General features: G+C 46.8%; 1 protein-coding gene across 1 annotated transcript in view; it reads right to left on the reverse strand.

Moving 5' to 3' along the window:
- The window catches only part of drc1 (dynein regulatory complex subunit 1 homolog (Chlamydomonas)), a 165,265-nt gene that overhangs the window by 42,662 nt on the left and 96,174 nt on the right, over positions 1 to 26,429 (reverse strand). Inside the window, exons 11-12 of the mRNA XM_070885107.1 lie at positions 23,746 to 23,933; positions 3,289 to 3,378 (exon numbers count right to left, since the gene is read on the reverse strand). Of these exons, the coding sequence (XP_070741208.1) occupies positions 3,289 to 3,378; positions 23,746 to 23,933 (278 nt within the window). The remainder of the gene's footprint in view (positions 1 to 3,288; positions 3,379 to 23,745; positions 23,934 to 26,429) is intronic.

Below are 26,429 nucleotides of genomic sequence, written 5' to 3' on the forward strand. Positions count from 1 at the left end.
GATGTTGGAAGACGGTCGATCGAACACGTGAAAGGTATATCCAGATGGACTGATCACCCATTGAATTATATTGAGCCAGTTTGAGCATAGTTATTGCTGAGAAAGATTGTGTATAACCAGTTAACTTAGGGGCATATATATTGGGAAGGAAAATTTATTTTAGCTATGCGTAACTGGCCAACTAGAGGCAAAGATATTGCAAAAGGTTGAATCTGAAATCGGTAAGCTAGAGAATTTGTCGTTCGGTTTGATTTGAAAACATGTACCTGGTAGTGTTGAACTTGGAACTTATAGTCATTTGTAATCTTTTTAATAAAGTCCATTGTATTGGAAAATCGCAGTGTTCTTATAAAGTCTTGATCTTCGAAACCCGTAGGAAAAAAATCTTACAATGTAACTATGAACCCTAGTTTTGTACCACCCTTTCATCTAATAGAGCTTCAACATTTGCAAAAACACTAGTTAATAATCTTTTGGGAATGGATAGATATCAAATAGTGTGGTCCCTTATCTTCAAATATGATAAAAAAAGTATCATGGTCATGGAGAAATCCATGCTTGGTGAAGAATTTCCAGTTCTTATAGGATAGTATTCAGGAAATAGTACAATGTTGGGGATCACATCTCAGTAGGTAGCAGGCAACCAAATTGTATTTACAAACATAGAAAATGTATTAATAGAAATAAAGTGTGTATTTTAAATTTGAATTTCCTTCTAGTTTTTGGTCCTTAATGGTAGTACAGGTTGGACCTCTCTGGTCTGGCACCCTTGGGACCTGATCAGTGCCAGAACAGAGAGTTTTCCGAACCACGGGAGGTCACGTTGAGCCGAGGCTTACCAGTACCTGTAAATAGCGCTTGGGCTCCCAAATGCCACGGCATGCTCCGGCTCAGGCTGCGAAACTCGGGCCTTGCTCTCTCCATGTAGAAATCTTCCAGCCATTAACGCGCTGGTTTGATGCTTTTTATTTTTATACACCCTCCTCTCCCTCGGGCCCAGCTTCGGCGCCTCAGTCAGCCACCTATCCTTCCCTTTCCTTGCCCGGCCACCTCACTGAAGCACGGGAAACCAGGATGCCACGCTCGCAAAGCGGTAGTTGCGCATTGATCAATGAGAGCCAGGAAGCGTGAGAAACCAATACCGAAGCCGAACCACGGATGTTTCCGGACCAGAGAATACCGGACCAGAGAGGTCCAACATTTTATGCTTTTCATTTTTTATGTATTATTTCTATTGATATTGCACTCACCAATATTTGTTTTTTATATCACATATAATTGATTCTGTACAGCATTCACAATAAATATAATGAGAGGAAATACATATGTTTGGGGCACCTCTCATTGAGTAAATATAGAATACGGTCAGAAATGTGTGAACAATGATACTTGGGAATGGAAAGAAAGTTTTTTTCACTGCAGCTAACATATATGCGAATTCTCAGTAATATTACCAATTATAAATTAAAGTTCTTCGATCCTCCCCTTTTGACTACATCTTGTGGCCTTTCCCAAAGTTTAATCTTTGCCATTCTGAACCTTTTCTATGGGAAAATGGCAAACATTCAATTATAATGTGAATACAAAATATTTCACCGACAAATGGATCTTACCGATTTTGGCAATTTTTTGAATTTGTGCATTTCACTGTAAAATAAAATGCTGTATTTATTTAAATAGGGAACAGTAGCTTCGGGGTTATGTTATTAGACTAGTAATCCAGAGGCCCGGACTAATGATTCTGGAGACATGAGTTCAAACCCCACCAAGACAGCTGTGGAATTTAAATTCAGTTAATTAAATAAATCTGGAATAAAAAGCTAGTATCAGCAATGGTGACCATGCAACTACAGGATTGTCATAAAAACCCATTTGGTTCACTAATGCCCTTTAAGGAAGGAATTTTGCTGGTCTGGCACATTTGTGACAGCAATGTGGTTGGCTCTTAACTCCCCTTAAATGGTAAGCCACTCAGTTGTACCAAACTGCTGTGACACACCACACGGACTGCAATGGTCAAGGGCAATTAGGGATTTTGGAATGCCCTTAGCAATGGCTGCCCGAGAGTTGATACACAAGGCAGAGCTTTAGCACTTTCAACTACAAAGCAGTCAAGTAATCAATTAATTAAGATACTTGCTTTACATTGCTGGAATCTCACTGATCAATAGTATCACAACAAATGCAGTAATGCAGTAAGTTGTGTCAGTTTTCAGCCAGGCTGCTTGATGAGACATCAGAAGGAAAATTTATTATTGGCTATTTAAGTATAAAATCATAGAATGATACATTGAGCCAGTGCCAGCTCTTTGAAAGAGCTATACAATTAGTCCCACTCACCTGCTCTTTCCCCATGGCCATGCAAAATTTTCCCCTCCAATTATTTATCCAATTCCCTTTTGAAAGTATTGTTGAATCGGCTTCCACCACCCTTTCAGGCATTGCATTCCAGATCATAACGACTCTTTGCATAAAATAATGTTTCCTCATGTCACCTCCGGTTCTTTTCTGTCCTGCGGTGACTTAAAAAATCAGCGCAGGCAGCCAGAGATGGGGGGGGGGGGGGTGGAAGGGGACCTTGCAAAGCACTAAACAGCTTTACAACAACATTAAAGAATCATAAATACATTTTAAAGCACCAAGCACTAAACAAAGCACAAAAAGTAATAAGCAATTAATTAATAAAAAATAGAAGGAACCCTGCATCTAAAGCACAAAGACCAAAGTAATAAGCAATCAATCAGTAAATAACAAATAAAAAATAGAAGTCCTATCTTAGGGAATGCAGCGGGCCGCTAATGAGGGAGCCCATTCGGCCAGGGCTAGGGACAACATGCTTCGGGCCCTTCCCACACAGCCTGCAGCGCGCACTCACAGATCCGGCCTGCCAGGAATGACTGCACATGCGCCCAGACTCTAGCGCGCATGTGCGGAGGTCCCGGCACTGTTTTCAGTGCCAGGACCTGGCTCCGCCCCTAATCCACTGGGCCACGCTACGCCACTACCGAGGAGAGGCTGGGGAGCAGCCAGAATTGGGAGGAAGATTTTCGGCGCGCTTGGAGGCAGACAAAAGTGGCGCACTTCGGGTGAGGGCGCCAGAAAAAGGGGTTGGGGAAATTTGAGCCCTATGTAAGTAACATTAAAGTACCAATTGCATTTACACTAACAGTTTTATGAAGCACTAGACCATCTTAGTAATGTGAAATACTGAAAAAGGTGTTTATAGAAATCAGATATAAAATCTAAAGGCTATACAGAAATATATTTGTGAAAATCTGTAGCTCTTACTGCAAATATGGCATCCAGTTTTATTAGCGATCGTTCATCTTGCTTGAGGGGAGCAAGAATTTTAAGAAGCTTGCTTTCAATCAGGAAACCCTGTCAAAAGAATAAAAATGTTACTTTATGTTCCAAATATAGCAATACACAGAGGAATTCTACAGAAATTAACATATTATACAAAGAATTAACACAATGCCTTGTAACTGGTATAAATGTGCCTTTCATTTCCTTATTTTCCTACAGAATAGTTCTTATGATTGGGAAATTCAAACTTTATCCTACTCTTTAACAAAGTTCTTTATAACCTTCCACTGACTTGTCGCATGAATTTCAAATTTAACTGAGAAACATTGGGTTAGACTTTCAGCTTTAGGCGAAATCGGCAAACAGGGCTCAAATGGAGGGTACGGTAGCATTATCGTTAAATTACTGGACTAGTAATCCAGAGGCACGAGTTCAAATCCCACCACAGCAGCTGGGGAATTTAAATTCAGTTAATGAAATAAATCTGGAATAAAAAGCTAGTATTAGTAATGGTGACCATGAAACTACTGGCTTGTCATAAAAACCCATCTGGTTTACGAATGTCCTTTAGTGAAGGAAGTCTGCTGTCCTTACCTGGTCTGGCCTGTGCATGACTCCAGACCCACAGCAATGTGGTTGACTCTTAACTGCCCTCTCAAATGGCCTAGCAAGCCACTATGGAAAACAATAATAAGAATAAAACCGTTCAGACCACCGGCATTGACCTCGGCACCAGCTACGGACATGACAAAGAACAAAAGAAGGAGCAGGAGTAGGCCATACGGCCCCTATAGCCAGCCCCACCATTCCTCGACCTCAACTCCACTTTCCTGCCCTATCCCCATATCCTGTAATTCTCCTGGAGTCCAAGGAGCCGAAATTCAGGGTCTCAAAGAGACCTGTTAATGCCTGTTTGCGGAGCCGTTCTTAAAAATCAAATGGCCGTCATTTTGGGGTCAACTGGCCAACCTGACCTAAATTCAGGTCAGAGATTTTTCGGTCTAGACCCGATCCCGCCCGATTCTGATGATTGCCGAAAGTGAGTCATCAGGGGTTGCACCGCCAATTTTATTGAACAAAAATACTTACCTTCCGATATTCAGCTCCATTGTCGATCCCCCGCCTTGTGGTGCCCCCGACAGATTTTTCTGCTGGTGCACCCTCTGCAGAGTGAATGCGGCGGCCCTTAAAGGGAAAGGCCCACTGCCACGGCCGCAATGTAAAAATATTTGCCGGCCAACTTGTCGATCAGCCAGCAAAATACTGACCCCGGGTTCAGCCGGGCTGCCAACGGGCAGCTGTAACATCACCACTACTCCACCGCTGATTGACAGCAGCGGAGTTCCTGTCCGACTGATTTTCAGCCAATCAGCCTGGCTTTAAGTCTATAGCCTGCCCCCATTACGAGTCATTTCCTGTGGGACTTTGAAAAAATTGCAAAGTCTTGAAAATGGCTCTTCCAACCGCATCGGAGCTCCCAGTGGCAAGTACCACTCTAAAAATCATAGGTGCGCCAGAGAATTTTGGCCCCCATAAATCTATCCATCTCAGCCTTGAATATACTCAATGACTGAGCAGCCATAGCACTTTAGGGCAGAGAATACCAAAGATTCACAACCCTCTGAGTGAAGAAATTCCTCGTCATCTCAGCCTAAAAGGCCGACCCCTTATCCTGAGACTGTGGCCTCTAGTTCCAGCCAGGGTAAACAATCGCTCAGCATCTACCCTGTCAATCCCCCTCAGAGTTTTGTAAGTTTCAATGAGATCACCTCTCATTCTTCTCAACCCCAGAGAGTATAGGCCCATTCTCCACAATCACTCCTCATAGGACAAGCCTCTCATCCCAGGGATCAATCTAATGAACCTTTGTTGCACCGCCTCCAAGGCAAGTATATCCTTTCTTAAATAAGGAGACCAAAACTGTGCACAGTGTGGTTTCACCAGAGCCCTGTACAATTGTAGCTTTAGTAAGACTTTCTTACTCTTGTACTCCAACCTGCTAGCAATAAAGGCCAACATGCCATTTGCCATCCTAATTGCTTGCTGTACCTGCATGCTGACTCTCTGTGTTTCATGTCTTAGGACTCCAAAATCTCTCTCAACACCAATATTTAACAGTTTCTCAACATTTAAAAAATGTTTTTCTATTCTTCCTACAAAAGTGAATAGCCTCACATTTCCGCACATTATACTCCAAATGCCACCTTATTGCCCACTTACTTAACCTGTTTACATCCTTTTGCACCAAGAAACTCCTTTACCCAAAGAGTGGTGAGGATGTGGAACTCACTACCACTGGGAGTGGTTGAAGCGAATAGTATAGATGCATTTAAGGGGCGGCTAGACAAGCATATGAGGGAGAAGGGAATAGAGGGTTATGCTGATAGATTTACATGAGGAAAGACAGGAAGCGGCTCGAGAGGAGCATAAACTGCAACATGGGCTGGTTGGGCTGAATGGCCTGTTTCTGTGCCATATATCCTATGTAATGTAATCATATGTAATCTTTGTGTCCTCCTCACACTTTACTTTTCCATCTAGCTTTGTATCATCAGCAAACTTGGATACAGTGCACTCAGTCCCTTCATCTAAGTCATTAATATCGATTGTAAATATCTGAGGCCCAAGCATCCCACATGCGGCACCCCACTAGTTACAGTCTGCCAATCTGGAAATGACCCATTTATCCCTATTCTCTGTTTTCATTCAGTTAACCAATCCTTTATCCATGCTAATACCTTACCCCCAAACCACATGTGCCCTTGTGTTGCTCAACAACCTTTTATGTGGCACCTTATCGAATGCCTTTTAGAAATCCATATATACTAAAACCACTGGTTTCCCTTTCATCCAATCTGCTGTAATAAATTTGTCAAAACCTGACTTCCCTTTCATGAAACTGTTGTGTATCTGTAAAGCATGCACTCCCATGTTCCGCCACCAGGGAGCTCATCCCCTTGGGAGCACTGTATATAAGCCGGCCCCTAAGGCCTGTTCCTCACTCTGGAGTGTCTTATTAAAGACTAAGGTCACTGTTACTTTAACCTCCCTGTGTGCAGTCTCATCTGTGTTAGGAACACAATAACTGGCGACGAGAATACGAATCCAACGCAAAGATGCAGCAAACTGTGGGTATCCTGGAGAAGTTCTCGGAGGGTGAGGACTGGGAAGCCTATGTCGAACGGCTAGACCAGTATTTTGTAGCCAACGAGCTGGACGGAGAAGGAAACGCTGCAAAAAGGAGAGCGGTCCTCCTCACAGTCTGCAGGGCACCGACCAACAGCCTCATGAAGAATTTTCTGGCTCCAGTGAAACCCACAGATAAGTCGTATGAGGAGCTGTGTACACTGGTTCGGGAGCATCTTAACCCGAGGGAGAGCGTGCTGATGGCGAGGTATCGGTTCTACACGTGCCAGCGATCTGAAGGTCAGGAAGTGGCGAGCTACGTCGCCGAGCTAAGGCGTTGTTTGATGGCTACCTGGAGCAAATGCTCAGAGACTTTTTTGTACTGGGCATTGACCGTCCTACAAAAACTTTTGACTGTAGAGACACCGACCCTCAGTAAGGTCATTGCGATAGCACAGGCGTTTATGTCCACCAGTGATAACACCAAACAAATCTCTCAGCACACAAGTGCTAGCAATGTTCATAAATTAACTGGAACTGTGTTTGCGAGCAGAAATGTACAGGGCAGAACCCACAAGTCTACAACTGCCAGCAGGCCTCAGGTGACCCAGATGACTTAGAGTCCCCAACAAAGGATGAATGCAAGGCAATTCACACCTTGTTGGCATTGTGGAGGCTTCCATTCAGCCTATTCATGCCGCTTCAAAGGGTATGTTTGCAAGAGCTGTGGAACAATGGGGCACCTCCAACGAGCTTGCAAATGAGCTGCAAGCTCTGCAAAACCTGCTAACCACCACGTGGCAGAGGAAGATCGGTCCATGGTGGATCAAAGCAATTTCAAGCCTCAGAGAGGAGGCAGATGCTGAAGTACACGGGGTGCACACATTTTCGACGAAGTGTCCACCTATAATGCTAAATGTAAAAGTAAATGGCTTACCCGTAGCCATGGAACTGGACACTGGCGCAAGCCAATCCATCATGAGTAAAAAAATGTTTGAGAGACTGTGGTGCAATAAGGCATTCAGACCAGCCCTGAGCCCCATCCACACGAAACTGAGAATGTACACCAAAGAGCTTATCACTGTCCTGGGCAGCGCCATGGTCAAGGTCATCTACGAGGGCACGGTGTATAAACTGCCACTCTGGATTATCTCGGGCGATGGCCCCACACTGCTTGGAAGGAGCTGGCTGGGCAAAATCTGCTGGAACTGGGATGACATCCAAGCGCTATCACATGTCGATGAGGCCTCATGTACCCAGGTTCTTAACAAATTTCCTTCCCTTTTTGAGCCAGGCATTGGAAACTTTTCCGGGTCGAAGGTGCGGATTCACTTGGTCCCAGAGGCACGACCCATTCACCACAAGGCAAGCGGTACCTCACATGATGAGGGAGAGTGTGGAAATCGAGCTGGACAGGTTGCAACGCGAGGGCATCATCTCCCCAGTGGAATTCAGCAAGTGAGCCAGCCCGATTGTTCCAGTACTCAAAAGTGATGGCACGGTCAGGATTTGCGGCGATTATAAAGTAACTATTAATCGTTTCTCGCTACAGAACCAATACCCGCTACCTAAGGCAGATGACCTATTTGCGACGCTGGCAGGAGGCAAGATGTTCACCAAGCTCGACCTGACTTCAGCCGACATGACGCAGGAGCTGGAGGAGTCTTCGAAGGACCTCACCTGCATCAACATGCACAAGGGACTGTTCATCTACAATAGATGCCCGTTTGGAATTCGGTCGGCTGTCTTCCAGAGAAACATGGAGAGCCTATTCAAGTCGGTACCACACACTGTGATCTTTCAGGACGACATATTGGTCACGGGTCGGGACACCACCGAGCACCTACAAAACCTGGAGGAGGTCCTCCAACAACTGGATCGCGTAGGGCTGTAGCTGAAGAGGTCAAAATGCGTCTTCATGGCAACAGAAGTGGAGTTTTTGGGGAGAAAGATTGCGGTGGACGGCATTCGGCCCACAGACGCCAAGACAGAGGGTATCAGGAATGCGCCCAGGCCACAGAACGTCACGGAGCTGCGGTCGTTCCTGGGACTCCTCAACTATTTTGGTAACTTCCTACCGGGGTTATGCACCCTTTTAGAGCCCCTACATGTGTTATTGTGCCAAGGGGAGAACTGGGTATGGAGAAAAAACTAAATAATTGCTTTTGAGAAATCCAGAAACATTTTATGCTCCAACAAGCTGCTTGTATTGTATAACCCGTGTAAAAGAATTATGCTAGCATGTGACGCGTCGTCGTACGGAGTCGGGTGCGGGGAAGTTGCAACCTGTCGCCTATGGTTCCAGGAGCTTGTCTAAGGCCGAGAGGGCCGACAGCATGATTGAGAAAGAGGCATTAGGGTGTGTGTTCGGGGTAAAGAAAATGCATCAGTACCTGTTTGGCCTCAAATTTGAGCTGGAAACCGATCACAAGCCCCTCACATCCCTGTTCGCTGAAAACAAGGGGATAAATACTAATGCCTCAGCCCGCATACAAAGGTGGGCACTCGCGCTATCAGCGTATAACTATACCATCTTCCACAGGCCAGGCACCGAGAACTGTGCGGATACTCTCAGTCGGCTACCATTGCCCACCACAGGGGTAGAAATGGCGCAGCCTGCAAACTTGTTGATGGTGGTGCAGCCCGCAGACTTGTTGATGGTCATGGAAGCGTTTGAAAATGATAAATCACCTGTCACAGCCTGCCAGATTAGGACTTGGACCAGCCAAGATCCTCTGCTGCCCCTAGTGAAAAACTGTGTACTGCATGGGAGCTGGGCCAGCATCCCCGTTGAAATGCAAGAGCCAATCAAGCCAATCAAGCCATTCCAGCAGCGAAAGGACGAGCTGTCCATTCAGGTAGACTGCCTGTTGTGGGGTAACCACGTAGTGCTACCAAAAAAGGGCAGGGAGACGTTCATCTCGGATCTCCACAGCACACACCCGGGTATAGTAATGATGAAAGCGATAGCCAGATCCCATGTGTGGTGGCCCGGTATCGACTCTGACTTACAGTCCTGTGTACAGCAATGCAGCGTATGTGCTCAGTTGAACAACGCGCCCAGAGAGGCACCACTAAGTTTGTGGTCCTGGCCCTCCAGACCATGGTCAAGGATCCATGTCGACTATGCAGGACCGTTTCTCGGTAAAATGTTCCTGGTGGTGGTGGATGCTTTTTCAAAATGGATTGAATGTGAAATAATGTCGGGAAGCACCGCCACCGCCACCACTGAAAGCCTGAGGGCCATGTTTGCCACCCACGGCCTGCCTGACATACTGGTCAGTGACAACGGGCCATGTTTCACCAGTGCCGAATTTAAAGAATTCATGACCTGCAATGGGATCAAACAACAAAATGTAAACGATGGTTGCGCCACTGTGTCACGGGAAATTGATCTAAATGACCCTGTGAATGTGCTAAACTACGGACATGGTCCCAAGTGGATTGCGGGCACGGTGATAGCTAAAGAAGGGAATAGGGTATTTGTAGTCAAACTAGACAATGGACAAATTTGCAGAAAGCACCTGGACCAAACGAGGCTGCAGTTCACAGACTGCCCTGAACAACCCACAGCAGACATCACCTTTTTCGAGCCCACAACACATACCTAAAGGATCAACGACACCACGCCGGACCAGGAAATCGAACCCATCACGCCCAACAGCCCAGCAAGGCCAGGCTCACCCAGCAGCCCTGCAGGGCCAACAACACGCCAGCCCAGCGAGGGCACAGCCAACACACCAGAACAGACATTTGTACCGACGCGGTCCGCCAGGGAAAGAAAGGCTCCCGACCGCCTCACCTTGTAAATAGTTTTCACTTTGACTTTGGGGGGGAGTGATGTTGTGCATCTGTAAAGCATGCACTCCCATGTTCCACCACCAGGGAGCTCATCCCCTGAAGTCCCAAGGGATCCCAACATCCCTTGGGAGCACTGTATATCAGCCGGCCTCTAAGGCCTGTTCCTCACTCTGGAGTGTCTTATTAAAGACTGAGGTCACTGTTACTTTAACCTCCCTGTGTGCAGCCTCATCTGTGTTAGGAACACAATAAAAACCATGTTGACTGTGCCAAATCGTATTAAGATTTTCTAAGTACCCTGTTACCACTTCCTTAATAATGGATTCCAGTATTTTCCCAATGACTAATCTAACTGGCCTGTAGTTTTCTCTCTCTCTCCTTCCTTGAATAGCGGAGTTATATTTTCTACCTTCCAATCTGCAGGGAACTTTCCTGAATCTAGGAAATTTTGGAAGATCACAACCACTATCTCTGCAGCCACCTCATTTACAATCCTAGGCCATGAGGTCCAGGGCATTTGTTGGCTTTTAGTCCCAATAGTTTCTCAAGCACGTTTTCTCTACTGATATTAATTACTTTTAAGTTCCTCGCTCTCATAAGCCCTTGGTTCCTCCCCAATTTTGGTATACTTTTTGTGTCTTCTACTATGAAAACAGATTCAAAATATTTGCTTAAAGTCTCTGCCATTTCCTTGTTCCCCAATATAACTTTTTCTGTCTAAGGGACTGTAGTAGGGTAAGGAATTATCGACAGATTGTATGTAAAACTCGCTTATATATGATAGGAAAATGAACTTTAGATTTTGAAGGAATACATAGAACAGCTGTGTGTTTATCTTTTAAAGAATGCCACAGGAGGCCAGGGCATGATCAAACCTGCAGATAACACATGCCAAGAAGACAAGAGGATTGCCATACGCTAAGACGAAAGGATAGAGGCCACACAACAGGCAGTCTGATAAGGGTTAACAAATGTTTCTTTGCTTTGACTGAACTAAATGTTTTCTTTGACTGAACTGAATGTTTTCTACTGAACCAAATGCTGTAACAAATTCCTTTATTTGTCTCTGTCTTACATCTGTGTTATTTGTGGCAGTTAAATTGTCATTGGTAGTGTTCTCAATCACTGTCACTTCAAAAGATCTGTTATAGGCCAGCCCACTAGAAATCTGTATAAAGATCGGTGAGACATTTTGGATTTTTGAAGATTTTGTCTTCGGCTGCAAAGAACAAGAACTTCCCCCGCATATGTCGGAATAAAGATTGTTACGAACCTATCTCTGGGTCTATCATCAATCAAGAGCATCAATCCACTATTTCAGTAGGTCCGCTTGGGAGAGAGGGAGATTTCTCCACAACTTACTTTTGCACACCCAGCCCAATCGACCCTGCAAAGTCCTCCTCACTAACATCTGAGGACTTGCCAAAACTGGGAGAGCTGTCCCACAGACTAGTCAAGCAACAGCCTAAGATAGTCATACTCACAGAATCATACCTTTCAGTTAACGTCCCAACTCCTCCATCACCATGCCTGTGTATGTCCTGTCCCACTGACAAGCCAGACCACCAGAGGAGGCGACATAATGGTATACAGTTGGGTGGGAGTGACCCTGGGAGTTCTCAACATTGACTCTGGACCCCATGAAATTTCATGGCTTTAGGTCAAGCATGGGCAAGGAAACCGCCTGCTGATTACCACCTACCTCCCTCAGCTAATGAATCAGTAGTTCTCCATGTTGAACATCACTTGGAAGAAGCACTGAGAGTCGCAAGGGCACAGAATGTACTCTGGGTGGGGGATTTCAATGTCCATCACCAAGAGTAGCTCAGTGGCACGAGTGACCGAGCTGGCCAAGTCCTGAAGGACATAGCTGCCATACTGGGCCTGTGGCAGATGGTGAAAGAATCAACATGAGGGAAAAACTTACTTGACCTCATCCTCATCAATCTACTGTCGCAGATGCATCTGTCCATGACAGGATTGGTAGCAGTAACTACCATACAGTCCTTGTGGGGACAAAATCCTGTCTTCACACTGAGGACGCTCTCCATTGTGTTGTGTGGCACTACCACCATGCTAACTCGGATAGATTCAGAACTGATCTAGCACCTCAAAACATGGCATCCGTGAGGCGCTGTGGGCCATCAGCAGCAGCAGAATTATATTCCACCACAATCTGTAACCTCATGGCCCGGCATCTCACTCACTCTACCATTACCATCAAGCCAGGGAACCAACTCTCCTTCAGTGAGGAGTGTAGAAGAACATGCCAAGAGCAGTACCAGGCATATCTAAAAATGAGATGCCAACCTGGGGATGCTGCAACACATGACTACATGCATGCTAAAAAGCATTAGAAGCATGCTATAGACCGGGCTAAGCAATCCCACGATCAACTGATCAGATCAAAGCTCTGCAGACATCCAGTCGTGAATGGTGGTGGACAATGAAACAAATAATGGAAGGAGGCTCCTTGAACATCCCCATCCTCAATGATGGTGGCGCCCAGCACATGAGTGCAGAAGATAACGTTGAAACGTTTGCAACCATCTTCAGCCAGCAGTGCCAAGTGGATGATCCATCTCGGCTTCCTCCTGAGGTCCCCACCATCACAGAAGCCAGTCTTCAGCCAATTCGATTCACTCCACGTGATATCAAGAAATGCCGAGCGCACTGGATACAGCAAAGGCTATGGGCCCCGACAACATCCCGGTTGTCGTGCAAAAGAATTGTGCTCCAGAAATAGCCACAGCTCTAGCCAAGCTGTTCCAGTACAGCTACAACGCTGGCATCTATCCGACAATGTGGAAAACTGCCCAGGTATGTCATGTCCACAAAATGCAGGACAAATGCAATCCGGCCAATTATCGCCCCATCGGTCTACTTTCAATCATCAGCAGTGATGGAAGGTATCATCGACAGTGCTATCAAGTGCCACTTACTCACCAATAACCCGCTCACAGATGCTCAGTTTGGGTTCTGCCAGGACCACTCGGCTCTAGACCTCATTACAGCCTTGGTCCAAACATGGATAAAAGAGCTGAATTCCAGAGGTGAGGTGAGAGTGACTGCTCTTGACCAAGGGTGGCATCAAGGAGCCTTTGTCAAATTGACGTCAATGGGAATTAGGAAAAAACTCTCCACTGACTGTAGTCATACCTAGCACAAAGGAAGATGGTTGTGGTTGTTGGAGGCCAATCATCACAGCCCCAGGACATCGCTACAGGTATTCCTTAAAGAAGTGGCCTAGGCCCAACCATCTTCAGCTTCTTCATCAATGACCTTCCCTCTATCACAAGGTCAGACATGGAGATGTTCGCTGATCATAGCACAGTGTTCAGTTCTATTCGCAACTCCTTAGATAATGAAGCAGTCCATGCCCGCATGCAGCAAGACCAGGACAACATTCAGGTTTGGGCTGATAAGTGACAAATAACATTCACGCCGCACAAGTGCCAGGCAATGACTATCTCCAACAAGAGAAAGCCTAACCACCACCCACTGACATTCAATTGAACTACCATTGACAAAGCCCCCACCATCAATATTGACCAGAATCTTAACCGGACCAGCTACATAAATTCTGTGGCTACAAGGGCAGGTCAAAGGTTGGGTATTCTGCGGCGAGAGACTCCCCAAACCCTTTCCACCATCTACAAGGCACAGGTCAGGAGTGTGATGGAATACTCTCCACTTGCCTGGATGAGCGCAGCTCCAACAACACTCATGAAGTTCGACACCAATCAGAACAAGGCAAGCCACTTGATTGGTACTTCATCCAACACTTTAAACATTCACTCCCTCCACCACTGGCGCACCATGGCTGAAGTGCGTGTCATCTAAGGCTTAAGAACATAAGAAATAGGAGTAGGAGTAGGCCATTTGGCCCCTGCTCCACCATTTAATAAGGTCATGGCTAATCTGATCATGTATTCAGCTCCACTTCCCTGCCCGCTCCCCATAACCCTTTATTCTCTTATCGCTCAAAAATCTCTCTATCTCCACCTTAAACATATTCAATGACCCAGCTTCCACAGTTCTCTGGGGCAGAGAATTCCATAGATTTACAACCCTCAGAGAAGAAATTCCTCCTTGTTGTGTATGGAGAAAGAGTCAGACTGAGCACTGTGAACTCAAAATAAAGTGTAACCTTAGTCTTTTATTGCAGGTCTCCAGAGTGCCTCTCCAACCTGTGAAGCCTCCTTAAATACCTGTTCTCCCAAGGGATTATGGGATCCCTTGGAATTCCAGGGGATGAGCCCTCTGGTGGCTGTACAGAGTAAATACAAGTTTACATATATAACAACACTCCCCCCTCAAAGTCAATAGTGTAACTATTTACAATGTGAGTCGATCTAGGGCCCTTCTAGCCCTGGTTGATCGTCTTGGTGTGAAAGCTGGTGTTGTTGAATCATTTGTTGGGCCCTCGCTGGGCTGCTGTGCAGCTGGCCTTGCTGGGCTGCCTGGTGTGTTGGGCCCTGCTGGGCTGCTGTGGATGATGGGTTCTGCTTCGTGGTCAACCGTGGTGCCGGTTGCCACTGGTGTGTATGTTGGGGTTTCAAAAAAGGTAGGGTCCAAAGTGGGTTGCTCAGGATAGTCTGTGAATCTGAGTTTGATTTGGTCCAAGTGTTTCCAGTGAATGAGTCCATTTGAAAGTTTGACCCAAAACACCCTGCTCCCCTCTTTGACCACAACAGTGCCGGGAAGCCACTTGGGACCTTGTCCATAATTTAATACAAATACAGGATAATTGATTTCAATCTCGCAGACACATTTGCGCTATCATGGTATGCACTTTGTTAAAGCCGCCTGTTCTCGACCTGTTCATGTAGATCAGGGTGAACTAACGAGAGCCTTGTCTTAGGTGCTCTTTTCATGAGCAGTTCAGCAGGTGGGATCCCAGTGAGTGAGTGGGATCTCGTGCGGCAGCTAAGCAGGACTCGGGATAGGTGAGTCTGTAGTGAGCCTTCAGTTACCCTCTTCGAGCCTTGCTTGATAGTTTGCACTGCTCTCTCTACTTGACCATTGGACGCTGGTTTAAACGGGGCAGATGTGGCATGTTTGATCCCGTTTACGGGTCATGAATTCTTTAAACTCAGCACTGGTAAAACATGGCCCATTGTCGCTCACCAGGACATCGGGTAGGCTGTGTGTGGCAAACATGGCTCGCAGGCTTTCAGTAGTGGCAGCGGACGTGCTAGCCGACATTATCTCGCATTCAATCCACCTGGATTACGCGCCTACAACCACAAGGAACATTTTACCCAAGAACGGGCCTGCATAGTCGACATGTACCCTAGACCACGGTTTGGAGGGCCAAGACCATAAACTTAGCACACCTCCCTGGGTGCATTGCTTAACTGTGAGCATGTATTACATCTGTGAACGCTGGACTCTAAATTCGCATCGATACTGGGCCACCACATGTGGGATCTGGCTATCGCTTTCATCATTACGATGCCTGGGTGGGTATTGTGGAGGTCATTGAAGAAAGTGTCTCTGCCCTTCTTGGGGACCACTAGTCGATGCCCCCACAGAAGGCAGTCTGCCTGTATACTCATTTCATCTTTGCGCCGCTGGAACGGCTTTATCTCTTCCTGCATTTCCACTGGGACACTGGACCAGCTCCCGTGAAGCACACATCTTTTGACTAGAGATAATGAGGGGTCCTGACTTGTCCAGGTTTTGATATGCCAAGCAGTGACGGGTGATTGCTTACTCTCAAATGCTTCCATAACCATGGCTAGATCTGCGGGCTGCGCCATTTCCACCCCCGAGGTGGGCAATGGCAGCCTGCCGAGAGCATCGATGCAGTTTTCTGTGCCTGGCTTGTGGCAGATGGCGTAGTTGTTTGCGGATAACGTGAGCGCCCATCTCTGGATGCGGGCCAATGCGTTGGTACTTATCCCTTTACTCTTGGGAAACAAGGATATAAGTGGCTTATGGTCAGGTTCCAATTCGAATTTTAGCCCATACAGGTATTGATGCATTTTCTTTACCCCATAGACACACGCTAACGCTTCTTTCTCAATCATGCTGTAGGCTCTCTCAGCCTTAGACAGACTCCTGGATGCATAAGCAACCGTTGTTGCAATCATTAGTTGTTGCAATAGACACCCACGCCATAGGACGACGCATCACATGCTAGCAACAAACGCTTACATGGATCATACAACACATGCAATTTGTTTGAGCGTAACAATTTTCTCACTTTTACAAAGGCATTTTCTTGGCTTTTGCCCCAAACCCATTCGTCCCCTTTTCGTAGTAAGACATGCACTGGTTCTAACAGTGTGCTGAGACCCGGTAGGAAGTTATCAAAGTAGTTTGAGTCCCAGAAATGACCGCAGCTCCGTCGCGTTCTGTGGCCTCGGTGCGTTCTCGATTGCCTCCGTCTTTGCGTTGGTGGGCCTGATGCTGTCCGCCGCAATCCTCCTTCCCAGGAACTCCACTTTAGGTGCCAGGAAAACGCACTTCGAGCGTTTTAACCTGAGCCCCACGCGGTTGAGTCGACTAAGAACCTCCTCCAGGTTCTGCAGATGCTCGACTGTGTTCCGACCTATGACCAAGATGTCATCCTGGAAGACCACGGTGTGCGGGACCAACTTTAGTAAACTTTCCATGTTTCTCTGGAATATCACCGCCGCCGATCGGATTCCAAACGGGCATCTGTTATAAACAAAAAGACCTTTGTGTGTGTTGATGCAGGTGAGGGCCTTCGATGATTCCTCCAGTTCCTGCTTCATGTAGGCTAAAGTCAGATCCACCTTCGTGAATGTCTTTCCTCCCGCCAGCATCGCAAAGAGGTCATCGGCCTTTGGTAGTGGGTATTGGTCCTGCAGGGAGAAACGATTGATAGTTACTTTGTAATCGGCACAGATTCTGACGGTGCCGTCTCCCTTGAGGACTGGGACGATAGGACTGACCCACTCGTTAAACTCGATCGGGGAAATGATGCCCGCTCTTTGCAGCCGATCTAGCTCGATCTCTGCCCTTTCGCTCATCATGTACGGTACTGTTCTCACCTTGTGATGGATGGGTTGTGCCCCTGGAATTAGGTGGATCTGCACTTTTGCTCCTTGGAATTTCTCGATGCCTGGTTCGAACAGCGAAGGAAATTTGCTTAAGACCTGGGCACACGAAGTGTCGTCAGCGGGCGATAGCACTCGGACGTCGTCCCGGTTCCAGCAAATCTTTCCCAGCCAGCTCCTGCCGAGCAGCGTGGGACCATTGCCCAGTACCACCCAGAGTGGTAGCTTGTGCACCGCTCCATTGTAAGAGACCTTTACAGTAGCACTGCCGATTACAGGAATCAGTTCTTTCGTGTAAGTTCTCAGTTTCGTGCGAACTGGAGTTAAGACTGGCCTTGAGGCCTTGTTGCACCACAATCTTTCAAAAGTCTTTTTGCCCATGATGGACTGGCTCGCGCCCGTGTCCAGCTCCATTGACACCAGGAGTCCATTTAGTTCAACATTCAGCATTATCGGGGGACAATTCATGGTGAATGTGTGCACCCCATCTACCTCTGCCTCCTCGATCGGAGCCTCTGGTTCATCATGATCCTTCGTGGATCTGTCCTCCTCTGCAACATGGTGGTTTGCAGGTTTAACAGGCTTTGCAGCTCGCCCGCGCACTCGTTGGAGGTGTCCCATTGTTCCACAGCCCTTGCAAACGTACTCTTTGAATCTGCATGAATGGAAACGATGATCACCCCCGCAGCGCCAACAAGGTGTTAATGGTCTTGCATTCATCACCCTTGATGGTGGACTCTGACACATCTGCGGACGTGTGACCTGCCCTGTACGTTATGATTCGAAAACATCATCACTTTATTCACAGTACTTGTAGCAGCACTTGTGTGCTGAGAGATTTGCTTCGTATTGTCACTGGTGGCAATGACTGCCTGAGCTATCGCTATGGCCTTACTCAAGGTTGGGGTCTCTACAGTCAAAAGTTCTCGAAGTATGGTTTTGTGGCCAATGCCAAGTATGAAAAATCTCTGAGCATGTGCTCCAAATGTCCTTCAAATTCGCAATGTCCTGCAAGGCGCCTTAGCTCGGCGACATAACTCGCCACTTCCTGGCCTTCAGACCTTTTGTAGGTGTCGAACCGGTACCTCGCCATCAGAATGCTTTCCTTCGGGTTCAAATGCTCTCAGACCAGTGTGCACAAATCGTCACATGATTTCTCTGTGGGTTTTGCTGGAGTGAGCAGATTCTTCATGAGAACATACGTTGGTGCCCCACAGACTGTGAGGAGGATTGCCCTTCGTTTGGCAACGCTCTCTTCCCCATCTAGCTCATTGGCCAAGAAGTATTGGTCGAGTCGCTCCACAAAAGTTTCCCAATCCTCTCCCTCCGAAAATTTCTCCAGGATGCCCCTGTTCTCTGCATCTTTGGGCTCGCTATCTGTATCTCATCGCCAGTTGTAGTGTATGGAGAAAGAGTCAGACTGAACACTGAGAGTTGAAAGTGAAGTGTGACCTTAGTCTTTTATTGCAGGTCTCCAGAGTGCTTCTCCAACCTGTAAAGCCTCCTTAAATACCTGTGCTCCCAAGGGCTTATGGGATCCTTTGGGACTCCAGGGAATGAGCCCTCTGGTGGCTGAACATAGTAAATATAAGTTTACATATATAACAAGACCCAAGCCGGGCCCTTCACATTAACACCTGCCCCACCCTCCTCCCCTCCCCGCCCCCCAAGAAGTGCACATTCACCGAGATGTGGATGAGAGATGGGTGCAGCCTTTCTTTGCTGCTGTTGTTGTTGTTGCTGTTACTGTTGTAAGTTTTGTCAAATTGAAAGTTTTTTGTAAATTTTATAACTTTACAAGCTTATAAGTGATCTTAAAGTTTTTAAGTGATCTTAAAGAGTCATATTAAGGTTTGATACAAGAATTATTTTATTACACTAAAGTGAAGTACATTGCAAACTTTTCAATAAAATATATTTTACATTAAAACATTAACACAACACAACATTTAGGAACTGAAAAAAATAAACATTTCCATGCGGAATAGTTGTCGCTGAGCCCTCAGGCATCAGTAAAGTGATTACGGATAAGCTGCTGGCACAAGGCTCGAGCAATCGTTAAAGGAGCACAATGGACTGCCCATCTCCGACGTCGTGCTCCATCCTCAGGCACTTGCATGGTTTCCTCATCCTCGTCATCATCCTCCTCCACCACCTCCTCCTGCTCGTCACCTGCATCTTCCACATCATTATCATCAGCCTCTCTCACCGCAGGTGGGTCGTCGTCTTCCACTATCAGCTGTTGCTGCCTCATGATGGCTAAGTTATGCAGTATGCAGCATGCAGCACACAACAGTGGACAGACCGACAATCTCAGGGGAATATTCCCCTGTAGCCTCCGGGATGGTCCAGGCATCGGAAACGCTGTTTCAAGATGCCAATGGTCCTCTCTATGATGTTGCGTGTCGTAATGTGCGACATGTTGTATTGATAGTCAGCTCCGTCTGGGTTACACGTAGGGGCGTCATGAGCCAGGTGGCGAGGCTGTACCCTTTGTCTTCCAGTAGCCAACTCTGCCCTTCTGGCTGCTGCTCAAACATGTCAGATATAATGCTGTCGCGTAGGATGAATGCATCATGGGTGCTGTCAGGGTATCTTGCATCGACTGACATGATGCAATGCATGTTGTCACACACGAGCTGCACATTAATGGAGTGGAAGCCTTTTCTATTCCTGAACTACTCGGCATCCTCCACAGGTGCTCGCAAGGCGATGTGGGTACAATCAATGCAGCCCTGTACCTTTGGGAAGCCAGCAATCCTTGAGAACCCCACAGCCCTGTCATGGATTGCTTGGGTGGTCACTGGGAACTTGATGAAGTAATTCCTCCACGCATACAGTGCAGCCGTGACCTGGTGAATGGAGACATGTATTCCATGTTGAGAGATTGCGCACACTTCTCCAGTTGTAGCTTGAAATGATTCCGAGGCATAGAAGGAAAGTGCAGCTGTAACCTTCACTTCAACAGACAAGGCAGTCCACCTGCTGCTTCTCAGCTGTAAATCTGGTCTCAGCAACTCACAGATTTCACGGACAACTTCTCTACAGAAACGCAGCCTTCTGACACAATCTGCCTCACTCAGTTCCAGATACGAACGCCTGAATCGAAATTGCCGAGATGGGTAAGGCCTCCTGCCCAGCAGCCTACGGGCTCTGATGTTCCTGATGTGATGAGCTCTAATCAATTCTCTCCTACGTAGCACAATGATGCCGAACCGTTGCAAAATTCGTGGCATTGATATTGCTGCATCCATACTTAAAGTAAAAGTTAAACTTTCAAAGGTCAAAGAAGGTGAAAAATGGCTGCAAAGCAGGCAGCACAGCAGAGTTTTGCACTTTTCCCTCCCCCCAAGGTGTGTTTATGCACCACACCCAAAGATCTTTTGTTCTCTCCCATCCCCCCTTCAGTCATGTGACTTCTCTCTCTCCCTCCTTGTCCACCACGCCCCCCTCCCAACCTGTTGCAGCCTGGTTCATTCCTGCAGCCTGCGTGTTCTGCCGAGCCGAGCCCTCCTTTAAGTTGATTCCTGCAGCCTCTGTGTTCTGTGAGCTCAGCCTGCTGTGTGTTATGCGAGCCTGTGTGTGGCCAGGTTCCTGTGCTCTCTCTCCCGCCCGGGCGTCCCACCCATCCGCACCTATCCCCGGCCGAGTGGCCTCTCGCCAGCCGGCTGGCTGGCTGTCCATTCATCCCTGCAGCCTGTGTGTTTTGCCGAGCTCAGCCCCCCTTTAAGTTGATTCCTGCAGCCTCTGTGTTCTGCGAGCTCAGCCTGCTGTGTGTTGTGTGTGGCCAGTTCCCTGTGCTCACCCACCCGCACCTATCCCCAGCCGAGTGGCCTCTCACACCGGCCGGCCCGCTGACTTCCCGGGCCGAGTTATGAAGGTCGGACTTTATTTATTAATCATGTTTTTTATGCTTCTTGAATGTTGTTGTTCAGTGCTTTGCAAGGTCCTCCGCTTCCCTTTCCACCCCCCCCCCCCCCATCTCTGGCTACCTACGCTGATTTTTTAACTCTCCGCAAGGGTTTTCTGTGCGGCCACAAGTGACCACATACGCTGGCTTAAGTTAATTTGGAACAACTATTAGCTGTCCAAAATGGGCGTAGGTGGCTGGTAATGCCCCCTTTTGGAAAAAAAACTAAACTAAAAAAAATCCTTACTAACTCACTTACACTGGCGCAAATTAAATGTGCAGAATGGGGATTTTTAAGATACTCCAGAAAAATCAAGTTGCTCAAAATAAACAGCAACTCCTGGGCAAATTTGGGCCCATTAGTACAGGTTTATCATAAAAAAAGCATTTTTAATAATAAGAGTCTAGACTACCATCTGTGAGTAACCAAATTGTAAATAATTGAAAATGACTTTTAAAACTATACAGAACCACTTACTAGTTTCATTGGTGTACAGTAATCAGTTAAATAAAATATTTTATATATTTAAAGCTTTTAAAAGGTGCCTATTAGTGTCCTAGCTTAATTTTAAATGCCTCCTCGAAGGCCCGCAAATAGGCCCAATTAGCGGAAACTCGCCAGAGGGGGAGAAATTCACTATCGCCCGTTTTGGGTGCTAATTTTTTAAAGTTTGAAAAATTAGCAGCAGGCACTAACGATTTCAAACTTTTAAAAAATTCGCCATTTGCGCTCCAAGAAGGAAGTGTAGCACTAAATCAAGTGCTCCACTTCCTTCTTGGAATGCTAACGGCAGCAGGCAGGACGGAGACATCAGCCGCGCTGCATACTGGGCCGTGCAGTCCTGTCATGTTCAAAAGGCCTTTCACTGTCTTAAAGGGAAGGGGCAATGCTGCAGGCTCTGCAATATACTAACGGACCTACCTGGATCACCAAGGAAGCAGTGCACCCACACGATCAGCTTGGCACTCAAGCAGAGTGTCGGGCTGAACGATCGCGGGCAGGAACCCGTGGGGAAAAAACAGCAATAACAAAGGTAAGGTTTTTTTTTTAAACTTACCTCGGCCACTGGTAACAAGGCGGGTCGATGAGCATAGTGCATTTGATGTAATCTACATGGATTTTAGAAAGCATTTCACAAGTTCCCACATAGCAGACTAGTCAGAAAAGTAAAAGCCCATGGGATCTAAGGGAAAGTGGCAAGTTGGATCCAAAATTGGCTCAGTAGCAGGAAACAAAGGTTGACGGGTGTTTTTGTGACTGGAAGGCTATTTCCAGTGGGGTTCCGCAAGGTTCAGTACTAGGTCCCTTGTTTCTTGTGGTATATAACAACAATACCAACAACTTGTATTTATTTTGCACCTTTAACATAGTAAAATGTCCCAAGGCCCTTCACAGAACTGTTATAAGACAAAGAAAAATTGACACAAAATATATTAATGATTTCGACATCAATGTAGGGGGCATGATTAAGAAGTTTGCAGATGATACAAAAATTGGCCGTGTGGTTGATAGTGAGGAAGATATCAATGGACTGGTCAGGTGGGCAGATAAGTGGCAAATGGAATTCAATTTGGAGAAGTATGAGGTAATGCATTTGGGGAGGGCCAACAAGGGAACTCACTATAAATGGTAGGATACTGAGAAGTGTAGAGGAAGAGAGAGTCTATGTGCATGTCCACAGATCCCTGAAGGTAGCAGGACAGGGAAATAAGGTTTAGAAGGCAAAACGGGATACTCTATTAGCTGAGGCACAGAATATAAAAACAGGGAAGTTATGCTTGAACTGTATAAAACACTAGTTAGGCCACAGTTACGAGTACTGTATACAGTCTGGTCACCACATTACAGGAAAGATGACGATTGCACTAAAGAGGTTATAGAGAAGATTTACGAAGATATTGCCAGGGCTGGAGAATTTTAGCTATGAGGAAAGATTGATAGGCTGGAGTAGTTCTCCTTGGAACAGAGGAGGCTGAGGAGAGACTTAATTGAGGTGTATAAAATTATGAGGGGTCTAGACAGAGTGGATCGGAAGAAACTATTTCCCTTGCAGAGAGATCAATAAACAGGGTGCATAGATTTAAAGTAATTGGTAGAAGGATTAGAGGGGGGTTGAGGAGAACTTTTTCACCCAGAGGGTGGTGGAGGTCTGGACCTCACTGCCTGAAAGGGTGGTTGAGGCAGAAACCCTTATTGCATTTAAAAAGTATTCGGATATGCATTTGAAATGCTCGTAACCTTCAGGGCTACGGACTAAGAGCTGGAAAGTGGGATTAGGCTGGATAGCTCTTTTGCAGCCGGCACAGACACAATGGGCTGAATGGCTTCCTTCCGTGCCTTAAATTTCTACGATACTAAACTCCATTTCAATTGTATACAATGGAAATAGCTGTGGAAACAGTGCAATGCATTCAAGAGCTTCATTGATGACCTAATACAGGACACTGGGGACACATTATTATACTGTGCTGAGTAATGCCAAGGACATTTTAAAGGCTGAAAAAGAGTTTCGATAGAACAATTATATCTTATAGAATGAAATGCATTCAAGGAGCAACAAAAACACTCACAGACTCATCACACAAGACTTCCAGCAAAGTTTTGACTGTCGACAATGAGATATCTCCAGGTTTTCCACCACATAATTCCATTGCCTTGTCCTCGCTAGCTGAATAACAAATGTTTTGGAAAAGAGCATTCCACATCGATGATTTCACTCCTGTTTGTGCTCCTTTCTCCAAATCCAATTCCCTTTTGTCTGCCAAAACAAGTTTGAACTTTGTTAATGTCCACATTTTTCGCATTTCAGAAACTACTCATTTGGTGCAATGGTGAAGCACATTGGGGCACCAAGATACAAAACCTTAGAATGGGATGAGATGCATCTTTGATAACCCTATTCTACTGATTTTGTGATGTCATGCATACTATTGCAGGGTTGTGCTGGACCGAGACCTCAAGGAGAAAAAAGGATAGAAAACCAGACTGTGACTCTTCACCAGACAGAGCAATAATGAAGGAGAAAACTGGGAGTAGGCTAGCCACTCCGCTCTCTGAGTTGCTAGATGTACATGGGAAAGGAAAAAGGGAAAAAAGTCAGAAAACATAAATTCAACATAAAAAATCTCAGCCATTGCTGACTAGGCCCAATTATGATTCTTCACTGAGATGGGCAGAAAACGAGCTATGATTTCTTCACAGCGTCTTATACCTAAACACCTTAAGGCAGCCACTAAGGTGCTTGCCTAGGGCAAGAATGAGAAGCCAGAGGATTTTTATTTAACACTGTCATCAGTTTTCACATAGTGGAACACCTCAAAAAGCGACTCAACTAACAAAACTCATAATATGATGTATACAATATATAATACACCCAATTAAGTTTTGACCTGATTATTATACCTGAAAGTTAATTTTGCCTAATTTTGGCGTTATTTGGCCATTATTTTTGGCGCGCGCCGTTTTTTCTGGAGTAATTATTTAATTCAAAGTTTCTGCCTGGAATCTGTCCCAGTGTAACTGCTTTAGTTACGATTTTTCGAAGTTAGGTTTTTTTGACGTCCTCTCATGTCTGCGCCAGTTTGCAGCATTTTTTGCAGTTTGCCCAAAATGTCTTTATCCTAGGCCGGCGTATCTGGCCACTCCCGCAAAACCTTCTGGTGAGTTAACAGAAAGCAGCGCACATTAAAAAATTGGTTCTGAAAGACGCCATTGTTTTTCAGCAAAGTTTTTGGAGGGAGTCTCCAACACTTGAAATATCCATAATAAAGTTCAACTTTTTTTTACCCTTCAACGGAGTACATGGAAGTTTTCATTTTTCTTTACTCACATGCCACCACCAAACATCTTCATGTAGGACTGGAGGGTCGTAGGGTCGTAGCGTCGGCTGTCAGAATCGGCACCGCGCCCGGACACAGGCTCGGGGCTCGGCTGGAAAACAAGCCCGGGGGGGAAAGAGGTGCCGATCGGAAGGCTTCTGCACTGAGCCCGGGGAGGGAGGTGTCGATCGGAAGGCTTCTGCACTGAGCCCGGGGAGGGAGGTGGCGATTGGAAGGATTCTGCACTGAGCCCGGGGAGGGAGGTGTCGATCGGAATGATTCTGCACTGAGCCCGGGGAGGGAGGTGTCGATCGGAAGGCTTCTGCACTGAACCCGGGGAGGGAGGTGTCGATCGGAAGGCTTCTGCACTGAACCCGGAGAGGGAGGTGTCGATCGGAAGGCTTCTGCACTGAGCCCGGGGAGGGAGGTGTCGATCGGAAGGCTTCTGCACTGAACCCGGGGAGGGAGGTGTCGATCGGAAGGCTTCTGCACTGAACCCGGAGAGGGAGGTGTCGATCGGAAGGCTTCTGCACTGAACCCGGGGAGGGAGGTGTCGATCGGAAGGCTTCTGCACTGAACCCGGGGAGGGAGGTGTCGATCGGAAGGCTTCTGCACTGAGCCCGGGGAGGGAGGTGGCGATTGGAAGGATTCTGCACTGAGCCCAGGGAGGGAGGTGGCGATTGGAAGGATTCTGCACTGAACCCGGGGAGGGAGGTGTCGATCGGAAGGCTTCTGCACTGAGCCCGGGGAGGGAGGTGTCGATTGGAAGGCTGTTGCACTAGGCACAAGACTGCAATGAGTGTGGGGGGGGGAGAAGGGGAGAAGTCAGAAGTCACAAGACTGCAATGAGTTGGAGGGGTGTGGAGAGAAGTCACAAGACCTGGGTGTGGTCCATCCATCCAGACCTTGGGGAGAGAGAACAAAGAACCTGTCCTGCCTGCCTTCCTGCCGTTTAGAGCTTCTTGCAAAGGTAAAATTTAACTATGGGGACAATATTGACAACGCCATACTTTGTTCGAGCCTTCTGCATCATGGTGCTACGTAGCAGACAATTGATTCAATGTCATCGCATGAGGAACCTCAGAGCCCGTAGGGTACTGGGCAGGAGGCCTTACTCACGTCGGGTATATTGAGATAGGCATTCGTACCTGCACCTGAGTGATGCAGACTGTGTCAGAAGGTTGCGTTTCCACAAAGAAGTTGTAACTGAGATCTGTGAGTTGGTGAAAGCAGACCTGCAACCTAGAAGCATCAGGAGGACTGCTTTATCAGTTGAAGTGAAGGTTACAGCTGCACTTTCATTCTATGCCTCCAGATTGTTTCAAGCTACAACTGGGGATGTGCGCGCCAACTCTCAACATGCAACACATGTCTGCATTCGGCAGGTGACTGCTGCAATACGTGCACGGAGGAATGACTACATAAAGTTTCCCATG

Source organism: Pristiophorus japonicus, chromosome 7, assembly GCF_044704955.1.
Source record: "Pristiophorus japonicus isolate sPriJap1 chromosome 7, sPriJap1.hap1, whole genome shotgun sequence".
NCBI lineage: Eukaryota > Metazoa > Chordata > Chondrichthyes > Pristiophoridae > Pristiophorus > Pristiophorus japonicus.